The sequence below is a fragment of the Pleurodeles waltl genome, chromosome 8, assembly GCF_031143425.1.
Source record: "Pleurodeles waltl isolate 20211129_DDA chromosome 8, aPleWal1.hap1.20221129, whole genome shotgun sequence".
In the NCBI taxonomy this organism is placed as follows: domain Eukaryota; kingdom Metazoa; phylum Chordata; class Amphibia; order Caudata; family Salamandridae; genus Pleurodeles; species Pleurodeles waltl.
Genome location: NC_090447.1, coordinates 420,694,083 through 420,720,433, shown reverse-complemented (window position 1 = coordinate 420,720,433; position 26,351 = coordinate 420,694,083). Strand labels below are relative to the sequence as shown.

The following is a 26,351-nucleotide window of genomic DNA, read 5'->3' as shown; positions in this document are numbered from 1 at the left end:
AATAGTTCAAGTACAACAATATGTGTACATGTGTTTTGTATATATTTTATTTGTTGTGGTTTTAACAGCACGGACATCATCCTGTGAGATTTGAAGGCTTCAAGAATCTCATAAATTCAAAATAAGCTTTATTCAAATATAAAAATCTAATCATAAAAGTACCATGACATATATATTTATATATTGTTACTCATCAGTTAACAAAGCACAGAATTCCTGTGTCTCACTGCAGACTTTAAGAATGATCTAAACGCAAAGAAGACATCCTACACCTATAGCATCTGTAGAAAACATAACGCTGGTCAGCATTTCCTAAAATTGATTGTTTCAAGAGAGGAATTAAAAAAACGTTTGGCATAAATATAGTAAAATTCACCAAAGAAAACAAAATGCAATAGAAACTGGTCACAAGGGCATACATAGACAGATGCACTGTTATATTGGCAACATAAAACGATTCTCCTAGAGTTGTAGACAGTTTGTGCTGTAATAATCCCTCACTTTAGGGCCATGTAAGGCACTCTGTACATATTGTGTGTTGTAAACTTCAGGCAAAGGCATCATTGATTTACTGTCTAATTTGATTTTAACATAAAATGCACCCACTGATTGGCTGAACATTTAACACACAGTAATATAGATGAAGTCCATTAATTTGCAAAATCAGTAACAATACTGAGATATGGGAAGTGGTACACTTTCTCACGGGTATTTCCTTTCATTGAAAGTGGTCTTCTTCACTGTTTGGTCCACAAGATATAACTTGTGATTTAGACAAATTGGTCTCAAGCTTTAAATCCATCATTAAACTTGTAATATAGTCCACCTGATTTTTTTAAGGCCTTAAGGGTGTGTGCTAGAAGCACGGCATCATCCATGGATATGTGCAGGTATTGATTTGTGATGAATTAAAGACACATCTTGGTCACTGTTGACCAAAAATAACTTAAAATTATTAATATAAAGAATACATTTGTTCCTAGGACATACTTTAGGGAAATTGATAAGATAATAACTGGGTTCATATGGGGCTCTAGCCTCCGTTGAGTAGCCCTGACCACACTGCAGAGACCAACAACAGAGGGAGCTATGGTAGTCCCAGAGTTAGACGCTTAATATCTGGCAGCCCAGCTGCAAAGGCTTACACAGTGGGTAGCGGGAAGGAGAGCACCGGGAGGATACCTCCCCATATTGGTCCCAGACCTAGTGCTTTGTGTAGAGCGATTCTGCGGCTCCCAGACACTGATAGTGGAAACAAACCTGAATTCCAAGTTACACAACAGTGCTGGGCAAGACACCTCCGGAAAATATCCAGAAAGATCCCATACTCTCCAGACGTCACGTTAGAATTTTTGGAGGAGCTTCCACACGGAGGATCTTGGAGAGGGTTGTGGTCCTGGAAGGAAGCATGGCCGACCGGGATGAGAGCACTCTATGGTAACGGAGTGCTACTTTCGTTCATAGAATTTAGGGCCCAGTATGAATTGCCAAGAAGTCACTTTCTTTTACATAGAGCAGTTACTGCAGCTATTAAATTACACTGGAAGGCTGGGATAGAGAAACCACACCAATCAATTAGATGTTGATATCGAGTGATGGCATCAGTGACAGTCAAAGCAATGACCTGCATATATGGGAGGCTAAGGAGGGAAGTAATGAAGCCACTGGAGGGCCTGAAAGATAAGTGGGAAACAGACCTTGGTAAGACGATTGGGGACAAGAACTGGGAAAACATTGAATATAATACAACGAAGGCCACAAGAAATACCTGGTTTGAGCTAATTCATTTCTATATATTACATACAGCATACCTTATACCAGAGAAAATTAATAAGATGTATCACATAGCTAAATGTGCTTGTTGTAATGAATTAAGGGCCACTTTTTTTTCACATGCTCTGGGGTTGCCCTGTGCGGGGAGGAGGGCTTTTGGAAGGGAATCACAGAAACAGTCTTGGCTCTGAGGTCCCATGTTCGGCGGACTGATGCTTGCTGAGCTAGTTTCCACACACATCTAAAAATTAGATCACTATCCCATTCCAATACTTAGCCTGTGCGCTCAGAAAAAGGGAAATAACCAGAAACTGGAACAGCAGAGGGGGTCCTCGCATAGCCGCTTGGAAGACAGAATGCAACAAATGGGTGGGATATGAATCAGATGTTAGACTCAGAGAGGCCAGGAGGGGAGGTGCTTCAAGCATGGGAGCACTGTCATGGGTGGCCTTAGCAGATGCCCTCAAAGATTAGGAGATCTGAGGAGCAGAAACCTCTTCTGGGTGAAGTAGGAGATGTGCCACAACAGAAAAAATGTTTGGGCCTATCTACGAGGGTGGGGAACATCCCGTAAATGAAAGCCGAAGAACTGCCAGGATCACATACCATCCGCAAATCCTGCAGATTGCAGAAATCCCTGTGCCCTAACACCAAGAATCAGGTGTGCTGTGACTAGGACAGTCCCACAGAAAGGGTTGAGGGAAGTACAGGCTTTAATGGTTATGAAGTTTGAGAAACAAGACACTGACTACACTATAATACTAGTAGAGGAATCAGGAGAGGGCGGTTGCATTGTACTGTAGATTCGACTTACAAGGGCTATCCGGATATAATAGGAGGTACTATAGACCTTCTCTGAAATACTCCTGACAACACACTGTTGTTTTAATAATGTACTGTTTGTAGGTATTGATGCAAAAAAATTCAATAAAATTCTGTAAAAAAATAAATAAAAAAAGAATACATTTAACCGGAGCAGGAACACAACCCAGGAGTACTCCAACCTCCTAGTTTGCACTCGCTGTTAGGTCCATATCAAACCCTCATCGTCATGTCAGAATATAAATCGGATATGACATTCACTATTTGGTTGTCTAGGCTGATCTGAAGTAGGTGGTTCCAGAGTTTTAATTGATTAACCCAGTCAAACGCACTTGAAAGGTCCATCAAGGCCAAGTGCAATGGACAGTGCTTTCTTATGGTATATTTACCAATAATAAGATGGATGTTCAAGCATTGCACCATTGTGTCCAGTCCCTCTCTGAACTCATATTGGAATACATTGAAAATCTCATTTTTTTCCATCCATTCCACAATCCTGTGCTCAGTAAGTATATCGGTCTGCAAGATTGTGGTATTAGCCGATTACCATTCTTGAAAATGGAAACGATAATGGAGGCTGATCAGGGTCTAGGAAGCTGATGTGCCAGCTGTTAATATGGACCGTGATAAGCAGCGGAGCTGAAAGGTTAGTATTCGACTTAAACAAGTCTGTGGGTCCAGGTTCTTTACCCAATGGGCTGGCCATTAGCTCAAAAGTGAGACCATTCTTGGCATCCTGAAGCAAAACGTGTTGAATGGATTAACCAGCAAAGTTATGACAATAGTTGTTGAAAAATGAGACGCCCACTATGTGGCAGTAATGTGTGACAGTCTGGATGAGGGCCCACTAGAGGCATATGTCAAAGTTACTTTGTTCAAAAATAATTACAGATTTTTATGTTTACATGCCAACAGGGACAGGTCACAATTATTTGGCACAATCTCAGGTTTCTCCCTTTTGAATGTCCTTTTTGTAAAGAACTATATATTTGACAATCTCTTCTTTTTTCCCAGGCCTTTTATATTCAGTTAGGTGCCTACTGACTGAGAAGCAGGGTGTATCGCACCATCTGGGCATATTAGAATCAGTTCAGCGAACTCAGCCCCTTTGCTGCTAGGCCTTTTCCTCTCGAGGGCTGAGCCTTTTTTCTTTTGGCTATTTGGGGCAGTTTGGCTTAGACCCTTATAACATTTTGTCCACATAAGCTACCAATTCCAAATTTGCGTCCTTTTTTCCCCAACATCCTAGGGATTCTAGAGGTACCCAGAGTTTGTGGATTCCCTTGGAGGAGGCCAGTAAATTAGCCAAAATGCAGCTAAAATTTCATTGATTTAAAAAAAAAAATAATAATAATAATAATGTGAATAAAGGTCTGCAGAAGAAGGCTTGTGGTTCTTTTCCTGAAAATGACATCAACAAAGGGTTTGCGGTGCTAAAATCACCATCTTTCCAGCTTTCAGGAACAAGCAGACTTGAATCAGAAAACCACTTTTTTCAACACAATTTTGGCATTTTACTGGGACATACCCCATTTTTAAAAAAAAATTGTGCTTTCAGCCTCCTTCGAGTTAGTGCCAGAAATGGGTGTGAAACCAATGCTGGATCCCCGGACAGCTAAACATTTCTGAAAAGTAGACCACATTCTAAATTCAGCATGGGGTCAGTTGTGTAGATCCTTCAAGGTTTTGCTACAGAAAGTAATGGCTAAAATAAAAAAATATTGAAATTAAGGTGAAAAAAGAGCCATTTCTTTCCACATTTTCTTCTACAACTTTTTCCAGCTATGGCATATGTTTGAAAGCAATATACTGTTACGTCTGCTGGACTCACCTGGTTGCGGGATATATATAATGCTTGTAGGTTCATCAAATGTGCAAATGAATAATGTTTTTTGAGTCACCTACAACCGAAAACAGAAGTGGTTTCGCTAGTGTTCTCAGTACAGCCTTTTCTTTTCTGACAGAGGACTGCGATTGACCGTTTCTGTGCTGAGGTCAGACGTTTGTGTCATGCTGAAAGGAGAAAAGACTTTGTGTCGGAGGCCTACCTTCTTACTTTGGGCAAGTTCATCAACATGTTCGCAGTTTTAGACGAGCTGAAAAACATGAAATGCAGTGTTAAAAACGACCACTCTGCATACAAAAGGTGAGAGTTGTTCTTTTAGTACATTAAGCCTAAGTGTGTGTGGTGAGAGAGGAGCACATGCTTTTTTACAGTTCCACTGTTGAAGCTTGAGGGGATTCAAATTCTATTCTCCTTTTATTTAGGGCTGTCAGTAACGCAGACTTAACCCCGAGCATAGCATTACTAAGAAGCCATGTGTCCAAGGATGTTTACAATGCGGAGGTGTACATATATAAAGCAAACATTGGTAAGGCCAATAGGTCTCATCTTTTAGACCTATTGGCTTTACATTGATTTTTGGCAATGTGGTCCAGCATTAGCAAAATGCATTTATTGCTGATATTCTGCAGCATAGGGCAAAACAAAAAAAAATAAAAGGCCCGAAGATGTGGCCACTGCTGCCGGCCGTGTAATTTCTTAAATGCGTGCATGCATGATAAAATATGCGCCCGGCTACCAACTGACGTAGGAACTATGTTTTTTTCATTTATGGAGCCATCTTGCATCTGTAAATAAAAAAAATAAAAAAGAACAAAATAAAATCAGAATAGCATGCAAGCCACTTTTTGTAAGGTGGACGGGTCAACAGCAATTTGTTGTTGTACCCTCCAAACAGTGCTAAAATAAAAACAAGCATTGACAAAACCTGTAGGTCTTGCCTTTGGTATCCGTTGGCTTCATGAATGGATTTAGCTTTGCCATGCATTATCCCCAAACAGTGCAGCAGTGCTAAATAAAATTTTAAAAGCCCGTTGTGTCAGTTTTTAAAAGTGTTTACCGTTCCTGTAGCACCTTGAAAACGGCACAGCTGCTTCTTATTCTTTTTATTTGCTGATCCAGTTGAGGCAAAGAGTGTTAAAGCAACACCGTGGCACAAAAACCACATGAAGGCCCTGGATAGGAGGAAGCAATGCAGAGGGTGTGAGGGGAGCAAACAGGGAGAGAGAGTAGAGCAGAGCTTGTAAAGAAAAGAAAAATGGGTGAGAGGGCACATTTGGAGGGGTAGAAGCACAAAGGTGAGAAAACAGCGTGGGTGGGGGAGCACACGAGGGCCAGCGCTTCACTGAGGAGGTCTAGGAAGGAGAAGCACATAGGGGTGAGAGAGCAGTGCAGAGAGGGTAAGAGAAGACCACTAGGATATAGGAAGATAGCTGGAAAACACATGTACTCTTGTAGAGTGCTTAAGCTAAAAAGAAAAAGCACCTGAATAAAACAAACAGTGTAAGGACACAGAAATGCACCCATGCTCCGGGGAAGGACAAACCCAAGAAGAGGAAGCAAAGTCCGCACAAGCTAACGAATAAGAAGCAAACAAGTGAGAGTGATAATTAAGCCAACCAATGGTAAGTAATTGGTGGGCTCGAAGCCCACTGTAAACTAACTGTCGACACACAACAGACCGTGCTTGCTCTGTCTTGTAGAAAAACCCTAAAAAAACAACCTTGGGTGAGGTGAGCTAATGGGTAAAGCATGTAGAGTGGGCAGGGAGATAAAATAAAAATAAAGCTAGGTGGGCGGAGGATGGGAAAAGTAGCACACACTTTAGAGAAAACCATGGGGGCGGGAGAGTAGGGGAAGAAGCACAAGAAGTAGAATCCTGGGGGCGGGGGGTGGTTATATTGCTGGGATGAAGTACATGAGTGAGAGCGAGCAGCATATGAGGAGGAAGCTGGAAAACACATGCACTTCCATGAAGTACTTAACCAAAAAGAAAGAAAAGTAGTTTTTTTTTTAAATGTGAGCAATGTAAAGATGCAAGACAGCCACCATAAAAAAGTATGGTAAAGAGGCTATGCTCTGGCAAGGGATGAATTCCAGAGCTGTAAACAAAACTGCAAATATTCATCCATCTCCTAGCCTTGCAAGATGTAGCGGTGACTCCTACAATGTTCAACGCCTATAATCCCAACATTTGGTAATTTTAATAGAATTTTGGAAATAGAAAATGATTGTGACCCTGGGAATGATCTGTTCACTTTAAAATGACGAAGTGATCAGGAGGTAAGTCAACCTGAGAATGTGATGTAGAGACAAATAAAGGTATAAGAGGTTACATTCTGCTGTGTCATCCTGACATCTTGAATGCAACTATAGATGCAAGTAAAAGGGGTTAAAAAAGGTTTATTGAAGAGGAGACTTGCACTTCCGAATGTTATAAAAGAAGGTTCATTAGCTTCAGGAATGACTCATGGATAGATTAAAAAACAGAGGGGATCAAGCTATCAGATCGGTTGAATTAAGAGATGTGAAGAAGCTTCACCTGTCTTGATTGAGGCACCAACTTGTGTGCAAGTACTGTGTGACTGTAGTGGTATTACATGAGCTTTGCATGTCTCCTAGATAAGCCTTGCTGCTCATCCACAGCTACCTCTAGAGAGCCTGGCTTCTATACACTGCCTGCACTTCAATGAGAGGGGGTACCTGGATCTGCTATAAGGTGTAACTACTTGGGTACCCACCACACACCAGGCCTGCTTCCTATATTGGTGGTGCAGAAGTGGGAGAAGCACTTCCAATTGCCTTACCACTCTTGCACTTGGTGCTTTCTGCAAGAAAGACCACTTACTAGTTAGGTTTACACCTATACCTAGTAGCAGGGATAGACTCTTGAAAATTGGGTAAGAGAGGGGTCTGGCATAGCCACTGCTCCAAACTTCTCCAAAAAGAGACTAGAGGTTAGGCACACCCTACACCACTCGTAACTTGTCTTCAGTACCTAGTACATCTCAGAACATGGATTTTCCTTATGAGGATCTCCCCTTCCAGGAACTGAGGGAGGTGTGCAAGAGAGACATGCAAAGCTCATGCAATACCACTATAGTCACACACTACACACAGGAAAGAAAACACTTGGTTGTACAAAAATAGTGTAGGAAAGTAGCCACTTTCTAGCTTGGTTACCCCTGTGTGTTTTTAATTTTTTTGTGTGAAATGCTTCTTTTGATGACTAAGTGACTGTTACAATCGATTGTAGTAACAATTATTTTTTAAAGTAAATATTATTATCACGCACTGCAAAGGAAACATTCTAAATGACATTCCCTTTCCATTATGAAATAATTAACTTTTTCCTGGATTCACTGAATCTAAAACTAGGCTTATTCAGTCTCGGTCTTTGATTTGTTTCTTTGTTGACGTATGTGGCTATGGGCCTTCATGGGGTGATAGTGATTGCATGTTATTTGTTATTTTTTTACTACTGTCTTTTTTTTAAATGTATTTTTTTTTTTAAGATAAACCTTATTGGCTTTGAATGTTAAGTACATTAACAAAATGCAAAAGAGAGCTTCAGTCCCATTCTGTGTCACCTCCACACACCCTCAGTTCTCCCCTCGGTTGACAGAGGAGCACAACTCTCTGAAGACGCAGCCTTCAGTACATTATTCAATCTATAGTACTTCCACCATTTACCACAAATTTTATGAAATGGTTGTGGACAGCCCCTGGCAGTGCAGATCGATTCCTCCTGTTTAGTACACCTGTCCATGCCTGATCTCCACTTGACCAGCATTGGAGGATATTGCGACTTCCATTTATTTATGTGTCTCTCTTAGTGATCATTGCTGTTAAACCTACCAGTATCCTGTCGAATCTCATGCCTCCAAACTCATCCATCATTCCCAGGAAGGCCACTTTTGGTGTCAGGTCTATCCAGGACCCTGGTCAAGGATTGGTCAACCCACTTCCAGTAATGTGTGACCTCAGGGCACTGCCAAACCATGTGGAAGAAGGCCTGTCCCTGGGCCGGAACGCCGGGCACCTTTGGGTTCAGGGAAAATGCCTACAGTTCCAAGTATGTTGTGTGCAGATAGTGCAGTGGTATCGTTTGAATTAGTGCTGATATAGCAGTTGTATGGGGTCCATTCATGCCTTCCTCCATTCAGTGCCCTCCAGACTACACAACTACTGCTCCCATTTCCGCCAGAAATCTTCAAGACTCTCAGGCGCATTAAAAACCAAAGAACAATAGATCTGTGAGGTCCCATCACAATTTTACATCTAGGGGGCTAAAATCAGGCAGGTTAGTAAGGTGTGTCTGGTTCTGCATAAGTGGTTGCCGTATTTATGAAACTGGGTCCTGGAAAGGCTAAAGTGGGGTTGCAGGTCTTAAAAAGACTGCACATGGAAACCCTGCCATATGCCCCCAGTGTTGTGATCCCAGCCAGATTCCAACACTGGACTCCTTCCAGTCCCGCAGTGTGAATCAGCCATTGGCCCCTCCATAGTGGAGTCTGTTTGGTTAGTTTCTTGTCCCACCCTCTGAAACTGTTGGCCGCCCGCCACACCAGAAAAACCCTCCTTCTAACCTCAGGGACATGGTGGGGGACCAAGCTGTGTTATATATAGTGTCCTATATTTGACTTTCAGTCATTCTGTGGCCAGATAAAAATGTTTGAAGTCCATTAAACAAATATTGTTATTTCCAAGATGCCCTGGCTTGCTTTAAAAGCAGGGAGTAAAAGTAGTATTTTATTATGCATGTGAAAACATTCCAAATATTGGGTATGTGAGCTGCAAAGGTGAGACAAAGCTTTAATCATATCTTTTATGACCATTGAAGGTAGTGTGCTGCAGAGTACTTAAGGACTGCTGTGCGACAAGGACAGGTTTCAGCATGCTAGCCAGTCTTCCAATGACTACGGGACATCACCTGAAGTCTGCACTTTGTGCTAGGGGAACGTAGGTTTCACTGTGAGCAACAAAGCCTGCCTACCGAGAGAGGGAAAATGTGTGCCTAGCTCTGCAGAAGGAGCAGAAGCTTGTGAAGAGGTGGTCCTAAACTTGTCAAGGGCTCACTTGGTTATTCAGGTAACTAGGAGTAAGTCAATCATTGCAAGTGCAAACGTCACCTGATATGCCATTGATAAAGATCTCAACCTCTTCTCGTTGAAGTTTTATCTTTCTTGTCTCACCTGGTCAGGTCTAGGATGCACTTTGATTCATGCAAATCCTACCTGATAGCATAAGGAGCTTATTGAATTTCCAAGAAAATGCTATGATCCAGTGTTATTTTAAGTGACTCCTGTGGTTAGTTAGTCCACCTTACCTGTGCACAAAACAGTTCACTTGGTATGTAATCTTAATCTAGTTCATTGTGTTCTGGCAAATACTTTCACATCATGGTGAAGTGTACTTTTTTGCCTTGTGAATCCTATGCAGGGTTTGAAAAATCCACTCGACCACTTGCATGGGCGAGTCTTATTTGACCAGGTCAAGCTATTTTTAATACTTATTCCTCCCTTCTGGCGAGCTGACAACTGAACAGCTGTTCTGTTCAGTTGAAAAGTGGAGGGGCAATAATAAGTGCCTTTAAATCTTGTCCTTATGTCTGTCTTTTCTCTATGTTCACAGACAGAGGTCAAAAGTCAATTTTTCTTACAATTAATTTTCTTTCCAACTGCAGAGTTCCAGGACTTTGTAAGGTGAACTGTGTGACCTGCTGCTTAGACTGTAAAATAAAAAGGATGTAGGGTGTCTTGTTTTTCCTAACACACAACATTTAAGTGACTAAGTCAACTGGGCAAACATTTCAAAATATATTTCAGTAGTTGCTGTGTGAGGAAACAATATTTTAATAGGATGAAAACAAATAAGAACACTTTACATGTTGATGTGCAAAGGATATGTTTTCTGAAGCCCAATTTTCACAGACTGTTAATACACTATATAGTTTTATCAGTAAAGCTGCAAATTAGTGGAGAGGTTTTTGGACATTTCTTGGAAAGTTACTGTGTGTAGTGGCTAAAGTGAGTTTGCAGGTCTTAAAAAGACTGCACGTGGAAACCCCGCCATATGCCCCCAGTGTTGTGATCCCAGCCAGATTCCAACACTGGACTCCTTCCAGTTCCGCAGTGTGAATCAGCCATTGGCCCCTCCAGAGTGGAGTCTGTTTGGTTAGTTTCTTGTCCCACCCTCTGAAACTGTTGGCCAGCCGCCACACCAGAAAAACCCTCCTTCTAACCTCAGGGACATGGTGGGAGATCAGCTAGCTGTAGAGGAAGTGCATAATACCATCTAAACCAAGCTGTGTTTTATATAGTGTCCTATATTTGACTTTCAGTCATTCGGTGGCCAGATAAAAATGTTTGAAGTCCATTAAACAAATATTGTTATTTCCAAGATGCCCTTGCTTGCTTTAAAAGCAGGGAGCAAAAGTAGTATTTTATTATGCATGTGAAAACATTCCAAATATTGGGTATGTGAGCTGCAAAGGTGAGACAAAGCTTTAATCATCTTGCCTGAAAAAGATGAGAAAAGAGTAAAAACTATATTTAAAAAGATGATAGCAACCGAAGGTAGTCACACCATATGAAGTGTTTGGAAGTGTGCGAGAGATTGAGCTGCGGAATGATAACATGCACTCCTGCTGAGGAGTATTATGCTCTGTAATGACAAAGACACAATTGTATTCAGTATTTTTTAATGACCAATTGTTATTTTGTTGAGAACCCATAGATTTGAGGATTCTGATTTGTGAAAAAACTGAACAGAATTCAACATCCATTCATTGATGGGACATGTATTTTTAATCGTAGTAACTGCTCTGTCAGTTCTGAATGTCTGTTTCCCCTTTGTTTTCCAAGAGCTGCTCAGTTTTTGCGTAAAATGGCAGATCCACAGTCCATCCAGGAATCACAGAACCTCTCCATGTTTCTAGCAAATCACAATAAGATCACTCAGGTAAGTGGTTGCAACACTTCTGACTCTACTCCATATTTTACAGGGGTTAATGAAGGTAAGACGTTAAATCTGTGGGTCTCTGAACATGTCCAGTTATGACCCATAACTAAATATGCTCTAATTATATGAGATAAAATAAAATGACAGACAAATGGAGATACTTGGTTGTGGGATGAACAAAAGAACTTAGGTCTTAATAATTTTGGGCCTTTCAGTTTGGGCCTACCCCTCTGTTGTACAGAAGAACATAGGCGTTTTGATGCACTATAGTCTGTTAGATCCCATAAAGCAAAATCTGCTGGTCATGTCTACCATAGAATGATACTTTATTGCCACCCCTATTGCCTGAAGAATGTAGTCATGCAAAAGTTCTTATCTTAATAGCTCATTGATGGATAGAGTGTGTACAGAACAGAACTGTGCATTAGGGGCCTACTTTAGAGTTTGATAAAGAGAGTACGCCGTCAAAACCAAGGCACAATTCTAGGTGTGAGCAAAGAATTCCGCTCTGCCAGCAGAGTTTGCGGAGTTTTGCGCACTCCGCGTGGAGCGAAGGAAATTGCTAAGTTAAAGAACAAGATTTCTGAATGCGTTGCTGTAGCAGCAGGTCCCTAACACTCACATTGAGAAAGCTGACGCTCATGTTGAAGAAGCTGCTACTCGAGTAGAAAGTCTAGTTGAGTGGCAGAAAGAAGTTAGCGCACTCTGGCGCTCCGCATGATGTCGTTGGCGCTGATTTTGCAGCATGGGAGAACCTCCTGGTGCTGAAAATCAGCACATACTGAATTACCCAAACACCGCCGCTCGTCAAGGTCCGCGTTGGTTGGTGGAGTTTTTTTGGCACTTTGGGGAGTTCCACATAGTAGAATTTCGTTAACTTCTCCCAGGCCTACAGATTTCCCATTCACCAAATACTTTTACATGATAGTCGATGGCACTCCAGATATGGTAAAGAGCACATCCGCTGCCTTTTTGTGAGAGCTCCCATTTTTCCGAACTCTACATGAGCCCTTTGTGTCAGACTTGAGAATGCTCTAGTCTTCCAAGTCTTTTTCAAGGTTACATTAGTTGTCAAATAACAGACTGTTATACATTTAAAATCTGTGACCTATTCCACAAACTCACAGGATATCTTAGATTTTGGAACAGAGCATCTTTTGTGCAATAAACATTCAAGTATGCATTGAAGCACTCAATTGTGCGCAGCCTTTACATCTTACCACCTGCATATGTGTCCACTTCTCACATCTCCGTTCTTTTAAATCCATAGGATCTTTTTCTCAGTGCATGATTCATCCTCAGTCAATTTCATTTGCTATACCTCCCATTTGAACCACTGGCTTTGGCTCTTCCCACCGTCTTTGCCTCCTAACGTTTCACTGACGCAGCCCATATGAATCGCATCTTGACAGTAATGCACCCTGCATGGTAAACAGGTGTATTCCCCTACCCTGAGTGCCCTACTACTTGTGAAAACTGATATCCTGATTTTATTTTGAGAATGGTGTAACACTAACTTAACATGTGCACAAAGGCCTAGGCCGCTCTTTGGCATTGTGAGGTCCAGGACCTGTCCTGTGGCCTAGAGTGGGTTGCTCCAATTAGGCCCTCATATAAATCAATGTACTACTGTCCTTGCCCTGGGTACATTGCATAAAGTGGTGGTGGCAGCTTAGCATGTTTTGTGAATTTATTTTGTGTCCAGATATTTATCTATTTAGGATTTCACAGGCGTGAACCTTAATCTTGTGCATAGTATAAGATGGAGGTTGATGATAGCTTCCCCAGACAGTTGAAGTGTATTGCTTCTGTTCTTATGGGTGCAGTATGGAACCCCAGGTGCTGGAATGAGGAAAATAGAGATGGACACCTTTAGAAATTTCACAAGGCCCTTGTTAGCAAAGGACTATTGATTAGTTGTTCTGAGCATATGGATGTGTGTAGATGTTAAGGGTGAGGGGCAGGACTACAGTTTCTTTTGTTCAAAGTATGAAAATTACATTTGAAAGAGAACAAACCCAAATTGGGTCTAAAAGCTTACACAGTGGGTCCTTATTCTGGTTTGATGACATGTTTATACATGAAATCCAAAACAGTACACTTTGTTTCAGTTGCAAGTTTTTTTATGACCATTGAAGGTAGTGTGCTGCAGAGTACTTAAGGACTGCTGTGCGACAAGGACAGGTTTCAGCATGCTAGCCAGTCTTCCAATGACTACGGGACATCACCTGAAGTCTGCACTTTGTGATAGGGGAACGTAGGTTTCACTGTGAGCAACAAAGCCTGCCTACCGAGAGAGGGAAAATGTGTGCCTAGCTCTGCAGAAGGAGCAGAAGCTTGTGAAGAGGTGGTCCTAAACTTGTCAAGGGCTCACTTGGTTATTCAGGTAACTAGGAGTAAGTCAATCATTGCAAGTGCAAACGTCACCTGATATGCCATTGAGCCATATCTAAAGATCTCAACCTCTTCTCGTTGAAGTTTTATCTTTCTTGTTTCACCTGGTCAGGTCTAGGATGCACTTTGTTTCATGCAAATCTTACCTGATAGCATAAGGAGCTTATTGAATTTCCAAGAAAATGCTATGATCCAGGATTATTTTAAGTGACTCCTGTGGTTTGTTCTGGCAAATACTTTCACATCATGGTGAATGAATGAAGTGTACTTTTTTGCCTTGTGAATCTTATGCAGGGTTTGAAAAATCCACTCGACCACTTGCATGGGCGAGTCTTATTTGACCAGGTCAAGCTATTTTTAATACTTATTCCTCCCTTCTGGCGAGTTGACACTGAACAGCTGTTCTGTTCAGTTGAAAAGTGGAGGGGCAATAAAAAGTGCCATTAAATCTTGTTCTTATGTCTGTCTTTTCTCTATATTCACAGACAGAGGTCAAAAGTCAGTTTTTCTTACAATTAATTCTCTTTCCAACTGCAGAGTTCCAGGACTTTGTAAGGTGAACTGTGTGACCTGCTGTTTATAATGTAAAATTAAAGGATATAGGGTGCCATGTTTTTCCTAACACACAACATTTAAGTGACTAAGTCAACTGTGCAAACATTTCAAAATATATTTCAGCAGTTGTGAAAGCCCTTTTTTTATATTTCTGTGTGATGAAAACATATTTTAATAGGATGAAAACAAATAAGAATACTTTACATGTTGATGTGCAAAGGATATGTTTTCTGAAGCCCAATTTTCCCAGACTGTTAATACACTATATAGTTTTATCAGTAAAGCTGCAAATTAATGGAGAGGTTTTTGGACATTTCTTGGAAAGTTACTGTGTGTAGCGGTTTAGTGATATATTTATTAAAATTGAGTGTTTAAACAAACTGAGAAACACTCCTGCCCTGATGACAATGTAGTAGTAGTAGTACAAACTTTATTCGACTTTCAGCAAGTCAAAAAAGTATCAAAAACACATTTCTATATAATAGCACAATAAATAGAATTAAATAATAAAAATAAATATCAAAGATAAAAAACATATCATCGGATTTCCCAATCACAAGTATTTAAATAGACTGGTTAAAATTACACCAATACCCCCATGAACTTTCTTACAGTTAATACAGAACATAAAACATCTGCTAAAATTCCACACATTTCAGTAGAAGATAAAACCTGAAGTCTAACATACGCGCTACGGCAGTGACGCAAATTAGTTGATCTTAAAAGGGGCACTAAAAGGCGCTTTCTCTGGTTAGCGTAAAATTTGCAAAATAAAACCACATGAATTGTGGTTTGGGATGCCTTTGCGTCACAGGGACATGGCCTTAAGGTAGTGCTCCAGTCATTCATAGTTGGAAAGGTCACCAAGCGATGGAAGGTGTCCAGCCTCAATCTTGTAAGAACAAAGCGATGCCGGTGATTTACCACGTTTACCAGGTAGGGCTGCATGCCCTCCACAGACAAAATTAGTTGGTTAGACATAATGCTGGACTTTTTTGATTCTACCTCCCATCGCAATCTTCTAGATACTTTAATGTCCAGGCCCTCAGTTCCTTCCTGGTGATTTTTCCCAGTGAGTCTGGGTTTGTATAATATTCTTTACTGCCCATGTTTTCAAAAAAGGCAATAATATATCTCAACCAGGGGACCCTTGACGAGTATATTGACGGCATAGAGTCAGATACAATAGCCTTATTTAATCCAGTATGCTCAGAAGTCCAGACTTTGTGCTATAATAGTAGTGGCTGGATCTTTATCAAATCAGCTCAAAACTAGACCCCTAGCTCCATGTGACTGATACACGACGATGTGCCGTTAGGTACCATTAACAGGTGTCTGAAGAAATCATTTTCCACCGTCTGGATCGGTTTACAGTTAATATACCCCCAGATACCTGATCCTTACATAGCAGCCGGGATACACTTGGCTCTGTAGATTTTTACCATGTTCAGCGGGGTAATCCCCCCTAGCCTTTTTGAAAAAAACCTCAGAGCCGCCGTTGTCTTAATAATCTGTTTTTTTTTCGTTTTCATACAATGTGACCAGGAACCCTGTTTTTCAAACATTTTGCCCAGGTATTAGAATGTTCGGGCTATTTCCACCTTCCCCTCCTGGATAGTAGTATTATAAGTCTTACCATATTTCCTACCGTAGTTCATTATAAAAGTTTTAGAACGTTAACGGTAAGTCCCAGGTCTGCCATAAAAGTAATGCAGGCAGTTAAAAGTTTTTGGAGGGCAAGTGGTGTCCTGGCCATAAGCATTGTGTCATCTGCATAGAGTAGCGCCGGGACAGCACGGTTACCTATATGGGGAAGATCTTTACATTTACTTATCAGCTCACATTCTAAATTATTTATATATATTGAGAACAGGAATGGAGCGAGTACGCAGCCTTGGCACACTCCTCTATGTATGTCGAATAGCCTGGTACATTCCCCTCTTAGCCCGTACCTCACTCTTGCTCTACACCCAGTATACAGGTCCGGTATAAACTGAATTATTGATGGTTCTACCCCCATACTGCTTACGATGTCCCATAGCTTCTCATGTAGTACGCAGTCAAATGCTGATGATAAATCTATAAAGGCCAAGTACAGATTACCCTCTCTAATCCTTGTGTACGTTCCAATAATGATGCTTAGATACAGATCCTGCTCCACCGTGCCTATTCCTGTGCGGAAACCATACTGGACTGGAGATAGGATACCATTTTCTTCTGCCCATGTTTGAAGTCTGTTCAAGATAATTCTCCCTGCTAATTTAGCTGATGGATCAAGTAGGGAGATTGGCCTGTAGCAGGCTGGATTGCGGCGATCACCTTTTTTATATATAGGGACAATATTAGAATCTCGCCACGATGATGGGGGTCCTTGTATGCAAATGGCCCTCAATGTCTGCGTCAATAAGGGGCCCCATAGCTGCATGTTAGTCTTATATAAATCTATTGGAACACCATCAGGACCCGGGGCTTTCCCCGCTTTACTTGAATTTATGGCTTCCACAACCTCCTCAAGGCTAAACTGAGGTGTTATAATCAGATGTGGGCCTTCCTGGGAACCTGGGCCTTTAAAGGAATGTGTAGGATTTACATCACTGGGCTGCAAATATATCTTAGAGAAATAGGCAATCCATTCTACTTCTGAAATTGCAATTTCCATCCTAGGGGTATCTCTAGCCCCTAGCACAGGAGAATTTATTGTTTTCCAGAAGATGGTGTTGTCCTTCATACAACTAGCTTTGTGTAAGGTTTCCCACAGATTTCCTTTCAAGGTTGCTTTCCTTTTTTTTATAGCTGTCTTATTTTCCTGTCTACACGTACGTACTTCAGTCAGGCATCTTGTTGGGGCACTTAAAGCCTTTTTTAGTCTCTTATGTGCTTTTGAGCAGTCATTGTCAAACCAACCCATTTCCCTTTTCTGTCCTGCCTTTCCCGTTCTAATGGTAAGAGCTTCTTTTACGCCTTGCGTAATCTGCAAAGAGGCACTTAAACACTTTCCTGGCTCTATGTTCTCGGTAAGACAGTCTACAAAGGCTTGATTATGGTCGCATATTAACTGTTTCAGTAAGGTATTTGGGTCTGTCTGGGACCATCTAAGTGTGTATCCATTGCTCGGAACTAGTTTGATGTCGTTTGCCAGTATGACCCTATCAGCTTTGGCCGATGTCGAGGGAGTTAGTAAGAGTTTCAGGCTCTGAGGGAAATGGTCACTTATTGCAATATCATGAAGTATATACTTAGTGAGATAATGTGCAAAGTGGGTTGACATTAAAACATAATCAATCACTGTATCAGCACCCCTTCCATTAAAAGTTGGTTTAAACTGAGGTTCTTCAAAGTATAATTCATTTACAAAAGACAAGTCATATTTTTGAGCCATTACGTTCATTGCATCTCCTTGAATGTTATGTGAGAAGTGAGGTCTTGGACCAATATCTTCAATATCCCAGCCACATATCTTTTCCGAGATTTCTTTACAGAGATGAACATTAAAATCACCACCCCAAACGATGAGTGTCTCACGTCTATTACTTGCACATATTTTCTTTAAATCCTCTCCAATTGCCGTTAGGATATTGGGAATTTCTCCTGATGGTGCGTTATTGTAAAAATTAATGATTACTAAGTGAGTCTTCTGATCCAAATTACTCTCTATCATTTGATAGTGCGATCTCATAGTTTGCATCTTTAGGTTCTGCAGCCATAGCTTAGTGGAGATATATGTACATAGGCCTCCTTTTGACCTTCCGTGTTTGGTCTGTACAGCCGGTGTGTGGAATGTCTTGTATCCATTTATATGGGCAGGGTTTAATAGCCAGGTCTCCTGAAGACATATGCATGAGAAGTCTTCTATAAAATTCACCCAAAGCTCATCACTAATCTTGTTAGCTAGGCCTGCGATGTTCCAGTAAAGTAAGGCTATTTCCGGTTTCTGTTGGGTTTGACAATACGCATTATTTGTAATTAAAGGGGGTGTGCCTCCGTCTTTTGTATGAATTACTTTTAAGGGGAAATTTCTCTACTTTAACTGGGTTCCTGCTGAATTCCTTTCCAGTACCACATCATAAAATATCTCTTCCTTATTCGTACCAAGCCCTTCTGTATGTACTTCCTTGACCATTTCATGGGAAGGGTCTTTCTTATTCATGCTGTGTCAATCCAGACCTTCTAAGGTAGTAAGAAGTTGGAATCTATTACGAGAAGGAAGAGAGGATCTGGACTAAATGAAGGTATTCTACTTACTAATTGTGGTTTCTTAAAATTATGCCCCACAGGTCTTTGGTAAAAAAAAAAAAGACCCAAGGGTAGTAGAGAAATTCCCTGAGAAGTAGCTTGCCTAGCTCCCAGATCGCGGATAATTCTATCCACTAAATCTGGGGATCTGAATGAAAGAACCACACAATCTCCCTCCAATGCTTTTTTGCTACTTCGGATCCACTTAACTCTTCTAAGCAGTTTTATATCATCAAATAGGACCCCCACCATTCCAGAGCCCAGACGTGTTCCTATCCAATTAAGAGCCTTGTTCCTCAAAGCCGACCATGATTCCCGCTGTCGGTCATCTAGAGATGAAACATTAGCCAGGACCACTACATATGGAGTTGCCTCCGGTGGAAGATGTAGCAGGTCACTAGGGATTTGTGTAGGCCTCGAAGATCTTATTTTGGGGCGTTGACTCCCTCCTAAGTTAAGCTGGGACTGATTTATCCCTGCCCTGGGTATAGAATTATTTACTGTCTTTAATATTCTAGCATTAAGTGGTGGTAGAGGTGGTTGTGATTTGGTCAAAGTCTTTGAGGTCAGGTGTAATTGATTAGAGTTTAATGCTGATGATGGTGGGTGTAATTTTATCAGGGGCTTTGCTTTCAAATATGGATCATCTATCCTGTCTTGCGTAGCAAGTTGGATATTAGATTCATAGTTTGGAGTCAGCAGTGGAGTACTAGAGACTTTTTTCACACAATATGTGTCTTCAAGTTGTAGAGACTTTATAATTCCTAAGCCTGCCTCGAGACTGCTCTCCACTGCTTTTAAACGTTCTGACAAAGAGTCCAATGAGGCCCCAATTGATGATTTCAGAGTATTTACTAGATCATAAAGTTTTGTGAGGAGAGTTCGAGTCGTGTCTGCTGAATTACTTAACATTTTCTTTCAAGATAGTTTATTTAATGGCTGTCTACCAAGTGTGGTTGTTGAATCTTTCTTTAACGATTTATTGGGGGAATTATCTACTGTTCCTACCACCGGTTTCCTTGGGCGTTTAGCTACAGGGGAAAGGTCATCCAGAGTATGGATTAAATTCGAAGTGTCTTGAATGCATCCATTTGTGTGCCTTGCTTCTATGTTCACAGCCCTGTGATCACTATGAATAGTATCATCAGGCATCCCAGTATGCTTTAATGATTGGGAAGTTTGTTCTTTAGATGTCAACAGTTCTCCTTCAACATTGGCAATTTGTTTATCTATCATCCCCATCGCCCCTGAAATATATTTCAATATAGATGTACTGTCTTTTAGATTTGTGGAGTGCTTCAATGTTTGCCCATATCATGTATAGTATCAGGCTTGTTCCAATGTGGGTGGTAAGACTAGGCAGAGAATACCAACTAGATTGGCTTACCAATCCTCTACAACACACTGCCCCAGGTAGATGGCTTAGGAATTAAAATGTGCAGTCACAATCAACAGTCAATAGATGCCAGTTCCCAAACTACTCAGAAATCAAGTGTCATATAAAAAACGTTCTCAATGTTGTTAGTAAACTAAAAGAAGTCCTAGGTTATGTGGGCTAGACTTCGTGGTTATGTGGGCTAGATTATTGTGAAGCATGCAGCAAACTTTAGTCTACTTAATCAAACAAAAGAGGGTTTTGTACTGCAGAAATGCTGAGTTCACATATTTGAAGGTGCCTTCTTATGTGAGAATTAAGAAAAAGGCAACTTTGTAAACTATATGCCTAGGATCACACAATTTGGGACCAGTTTACTGGTCAAAAACATTACAGTTACAGACACCTGCTGGTCTAGTAACATTTTAATCATTTTTCGAGCCATGCTATGTTGTCTTCTGTAAAGATATCCTTGTCCTAAAAACATGCAATTTTTGCTAAACGCTCCATCAGATTCAGATTTCCATATTAATGAGGAGCGTAGCTCTCCTCTGTGTTTCTAAATCCTTCTTTCACCGTGGAGAAGATTTTGAACTAACTGTTCTTTCAGAAAACCCATTGCCTTTTTCCTGTTCGGAAAAATGTCTTTGCTACTCATGTGGGCTGTTAGCTGCATACCTTGAAACTGGAAGACCAGGAACCGGCCACATATTAGCACTTGGAACACTTCTTCAGATGAACCTTCCAACCCAGTCTATTCAAACCCATGAGTGTAGATGGAGAGGAGAGGGCTGTAGTGTAGAATGGATGTTCACGAAGGAAAATCACTTAGGATCCTGTGACTTTGTTAGGATTGTGTTTAATAAATGCGGTGTGTGTGTTCGAGTTCTGTCGCCCGGAGATACATGAGTCTGGCTGGATGAGAAGCTAATTACTGAAAAGTTTAAGAGCCAATATGGAGAGTAATTTGTACTTCTTGTACATAGTGCTATCTTTGATTGGTACAGTATTTTCCTAGAACAAGTTGCTTTTGTTATGTTTCCTCTCAGACATTTAGGTTTTGCATTCAACTAAGAGTCTCAAAGGAAATATGCAGGACGGAGAGCAATCTGTATCATTACCCAGAAGCAGTCTTCCATTGCCTCCTAGGAAAGCAAGACATAGTTGCCATTAGGGCCCCTACTGAAGGATTGCTCGTTCCCAAAGTAATTTATTTACCCACTCCACCTAAAACTGCAGCTAGCACTAAAATAATGTAGCTTATTGTATTTGAAATGTTTTCTGTGTGCCTTAATTTTCAGAAAGTCTAGTTTGTGAACTCCAGTCATCACATATTTTATATATATCTTTTTGGTTTTCTGAGTGAGTTATTCACCTACGGTTTTCTGATGGCTGACCCTGAAGTGGGTCGGTCTGTAGTTGTGTAGTTCATCGCTTAGCAAAACACATCTTGTCATTCACAATCCCAAGAGATAATCATTGTTTTAATGTTTCACATGATAAAGTCTTGCAGTTTGCAACTTTCCTCAGAAGATATGACCAGTAAAATGTTACCATGTTTTTTGCTTAATTTGTCTTATGTTGGAAGTGAGCAAGGTTGTTGAATTATACCAACCACAGTTTAGTGCTCAACACGTTGCTGTCTTTGCATGCATTATTTACTTCAATTAACTGCATGCCTTTGAATTCTGTATAGTGCTTTAATTATGTAATACTCCCTTTTGTGTTGTTTAGTCTCTGCAGCAGCAGCTTGAAGTGATTGCTGGCTACGAAGAGCTCCTGGCTGATATTGTAAATATTTGTGTGGAGTACTATGATGATAAGATGTATCTAACTCCTGGTGAAAAGCACATGCTGTTGAAGGTGAGTTTTTTTAAAATTAAGTTTGAAAACCATTTACCAACAGAAGGGAAACTGAAGGACACACAAAATGACAATTCACAATTTTCACCCATAATTTGTTAACTCAGGAAGCACTTGTCCCCAACATGCACTTCTCATCAAAATTGCACCATTATGAAAAGATATGAGCTCTGATGCTTGAGGAGACAACTAAATTACTCTTCTTAAAACTACTAAGATTTTGGCTGTGCTCATCTGTGTACATGTGGAACTCCCATACATTTTCTTGTATTTAAGGTACAGTTAAAGTATAACATCTTATGCATATGCACCAGTTTTTTATAGGTTTCCTGTAAGGAATAACTCCAGATGGTTATTCCACTTGAAACATTGAATAAAAGCCATTGTCCAGTGAAGCATTAGATTGAGACCTGGTAAATGTATTGCAAATGCTTTGAACTAAATATGTATAATGTGGGTGAAATATTTATCCTAAATTGAAACAGAGTGAACTTGCTCACCAAACACACATTCTTTAAGTGGACTGTTGGCTATGTAAAGTGATTAGCTCCAGGGAATATACCTTTTTATGCCACTTTTCCAGTTGTAGCTGGGAATTATGCTTAATGAAGCAGAGTAGTCCAATATATGGTGAATATTTTCTTTAGAGAAACCAGTCAACAGGCAAGTGTGCATGCCTTTTGCAGAGTAAAAATGGTGGCTCCTTTGGGGTCAAATAAAGTAACCTCAATCTACTTGGCCTTTGAAAGCCTGGCAGAGATGCACTACTTCTTAACCAGTTTGCTAGTATTCAAAAATGTAAATCTACAGGGCAGATTGGACCCAAAACAAAAACTGATCTCATTCTGAATTTAGCATCTGGGATATTGCATGTTCTGGTCCATGACACTGACGTCGGATCCTCACTATGCACAAGCGCAGTGAAAGCGGTTCAATATTAACAGCTTACTCTTTGCGAATAGTTACTGCTCACTGTGGGCATTCGGTAACCTTTCCATGCTCTGCAGTAAATAAATGGCCACTGTGCATTTGTGCATTTTTGCAAATCACACAAGTTCTCTCTGTTGATTGCAATTTATGATCACAGTTACAAATCACAGTGAACTTGTATGTATTACAATTTATACCTTTCCATTCACCAAGTAAGCTGTGCTGGCTGTGCGAATGAAAAGGGCTCTTGTGACTTATGGTCACATTTAATCAGTTTTAATCAGTGTGCATTACAATTAATAAAAGTTTTTTTTTCTTTTGTGTTTAAAAATAATATGCTTTCTGTTGTCTCCAGGTCATGGGCTTTGGCTTGTACCTGATGGATGGAAGTGTTAGCAATATCTACAAACTGGATGCCAAAAAGCGGATAAACCTAAGCAAAATAGACAAATACTTTAAGGTATGTTTCCCTATACTGCCAACAGGAAGACATATTACTATGCTCAGATTCTGCTGTCATACTTTTGGAATAATTTCTATTGCGCATTATTTTAAATTTGGCAAACATATATATATATAATGTCCTGGACCTGGTGCTCTCTACTTCTGTGCCATTGAAAATGCTAGTTTTTGAGGCAGTCTCAAGTGTATTGTAGTGAACAAGCACCTTCTAATCAAATCAGCACAGCAGAATATTTGTTAATTCATTCTTGCTCTTCTAACAGCGCATCATTTGGGTCTTTTGTTGGACTTGAGCATTTCAGCTAACTTTAAGCATTTCTTTACTTGACTATAGCAACTCCAGGTGGTTCCACTCTTTGGAGACATGCAGATAGAGCTGGCAAGATATATCAAGACAAGTGCCCATTATGAGGAAAACAAGTCCAGGTAAACGTTTAGTAGTCCGTCATACTTTGGAGACTTTATAGGCATATTTGGAATTATAAATGCTTTGAACTGTGCTGAATACACATGACCTGGTACACACCGCCCAATCTTTTTCTCTGTTATTAAGAGGGATTTAATTCAACTTAAGAAGGCTAGGAACAATAAAGAAAGAATGCAAGTGAAACTCTTGTGTATGCCGATTAGGCAAACTGCACAAACATTCATAGCCAAATATATCTATATAGGGTTTTTTCTACCACTTCTGTTTTTAGTGATATTTACTGCTGGGATGCAGTAATTGGAAATGCACAGGTAGTGGTGCTACATTAAAAAATATCTTGCCCAGCATGTTTCAGTGACTTTTTAAAATGTTTTAGACTGTGTAGAATACCGGGTCACATGGGTAAATATGGGCACATTCTGAATGTGACACAAAAAGTGAAAAAGTGGTATTTCAGTACATAAACATTGTCTTGTAAACTTTGTAGATTTAAAAAAGTATGTTCCTTCTGTTCCAAGTTACCGTTTTCTGGCACAGTTTGTTTTTTCACTCATGTTCTAATAACCATCTTTTATATAAATAGTGGTATTTATTTATAAATAGTGGTATTTATAATAACCATCTTTTATATAAATAGTGGTAATAGTGGAACAGAAGAATTCATTGAATAATTAAAAGCCAGACTGAACAACATGTCAGTGGTGTAGTATGGCAACAGATTTTTTTAACATTGTTTTTTTCATCTAGGTAGTCAGACCCTTAAACCTTTTATCCAAAGCAAAAATATGGCCATTATATTTCTAGCATGTTTTCGCTGTGATACGCTCTCATACATTATGTATTAATACTCCTACTGTTCATTAAAGAGTAACATGTTTGAACTGATGTTTACTTTTGAATATATTTGTATCAAGCTACTCCAGCATCAGGGCAGAATGGTGAATCATATTTCTGGGTGGTCAATTGACATATTCCTACTTATTGATTACATTATCTGTTTCTTTTGAGTTCTCAGACTGTTGGTGATTCCCATGAACACTTGCATGTGGAAGTTCTTTTTGCACATGGAGATCTGCATATGTACATTTCAGCATGTGAGACTATGACAATAAATTCCATTTGCACTTAATAACTTAATTTTTTTCTACCTGGGTAGAATAGTTTTCCCTCTGTTAAAACCTGCACCCTTTTGATACCAACTATTTTTGAGTAGACTGTTTTTGATTGAGTTTTAATAACCTCTACCGTAGCCTACACCCAACCTGCCAGCAGTGAAACATGCAATGGAATAATAAAAAAAATAAGACTTGATCTCCTCATGCCATCCGTTCCCAATTCTGACTTCTGTTATTTCACGCTGACCGCTTAAGCTCTAGGATCATTACCTAAGGCAATCTTTATTGTTCTGACGATGGTGTGCTGAGGCACTCTATTTTATTGTAATCAGAAAGGATTTGTGTTAATATTTCTAGTATCACTTGTAACACTTCAAAAAACAAAATTCTGTCCGGTTAGTTCTCAATTTTAGACAGAGAGGTGCTTTAGGAACGAAGATCAGTTTGTGTCAAAGAAGTTGATTATGTGTTCTAATGGCACCATAATTTTCTTGAAAGCCAGAAATTCCCAAATAAGGAATTTCCTGTGTCTCCAGGATAGTTGTTTTTTTTACCTTTATCTAAAATATTGATTGTATTGCTGCCACTGTTGCCATGACTATCTATTTCCCTGTTGGTGACCAGTAGGTCCTTATACCAGAGCCCCAACAGTGCGACTCCCAGGTCTTTTGGCATATTGGTTGCAGAAATATACACAATCTCGCCTTCAGAATGAAATCCAGGATTTAATTATGAATAATGCCCCAGCGTATACATTAATGACCCTGTTGCTTCTCAACCTCTCCTGCAGAAGGGAAGATTTCTCCTCATATCATTTGTGTATTTGTTCAGGGGGTTTGATATCCATAAGAAGGCAAGCCCTCCCTTTCCTTAGCTGTTTACAAAGCCATCCTAGCTCTGTTATAGGTTTTCTCTCAATTTCCATTGAACATTTCTCCTCCCACGTCCTTTTCCCATGGCTGTTGGCCTAGGGTCTTGTACATTAGTATGGCCAGGAGATCAAATGTGTGTCTTTCTTTTTCATTCAATGTTGGACTATCATATGTTTCCATGTAACCCCCTACGTGACCTGTGGGTGTAAGGCCCACTGCTTGATTTGTAGGTAATAGAAACACACAATCTTCGTATAACCATATTCCCTCTTAAAGTCCTTGAAATCTTTGAGTTTCCTCTCAAACAATGTAGCTATCTCCAGCGTCCGTGGTTGATTCTCTCCCATTTTGTCGAAAAGTCAGACTTTTCACTAATAGGTGTGAAAGGTGACTGGAAGTTTGTGGAATACCTTGGTCTTAACTATTATGTGTCAAATCATTAGTTTCACTCCAGTCATGGATTATAAGTATAACTCCCTGCTCCTGTGCCTACTTTCTGTCTATTGCAAAAAGAGCAGATGATGGACGGAATGCTGAACAATGCAAACATTCATCCCAAGTCACAAAGATAATGGGTTTAATCCATTGGTATTTTTGCCCACCATATCAACTCAGTTTGGATCCAGACATATGCAAATCAGTCTTGACCCTGCTTCCCATGGGAACAGTCAAGCCCGAACTGCTAAGGAGGTACCATACACCTACAAGTCTGAGAATGGTATTG

The 26,351-nt window shown here is 40.2% G+C and overlaps 1 protein-coding gene across 2 annotated transcripts in view; it reads left to right on the top strand.

Annotated features, from left to right (window-relative positions):
* The window catches only part of CYFIP1 (cytoplasmic FMR1 interacting protein 1), a 546,797-nt gene that overhangs the window by 63,196 nt on the left and 457,250 nt on the right, over positions 1 to 26,351 (top strand). For both annotated transcript variants that reach the window (XM_069204288.1, XM_069204289.1), the window contains exons 6-10: positions 4,560 to 4,741; positions 11,305 to 11,401; positions 21,693 to 21,821; positions 23,107 to 23,211; positions 23,548 to 23,639. In XM_069204288.1, coding sequence (XP_069060389.1) covers positions 4,560 to 4,741; positions 11,305 to 11,401; positions 21,693 to 21,821; positions 23,107 to 23,211; positions 23,548 to 23,639 — 605 coding nt within the window. The remainder of the gene's footprint in view (positions 1 to 4,559; positions 4,742 to 11,304; positions 11,402 to 21,692; positions 21,822 to 23,106; positions 23,212 to 23,547; positions 23,640 to 26,351) is intronic.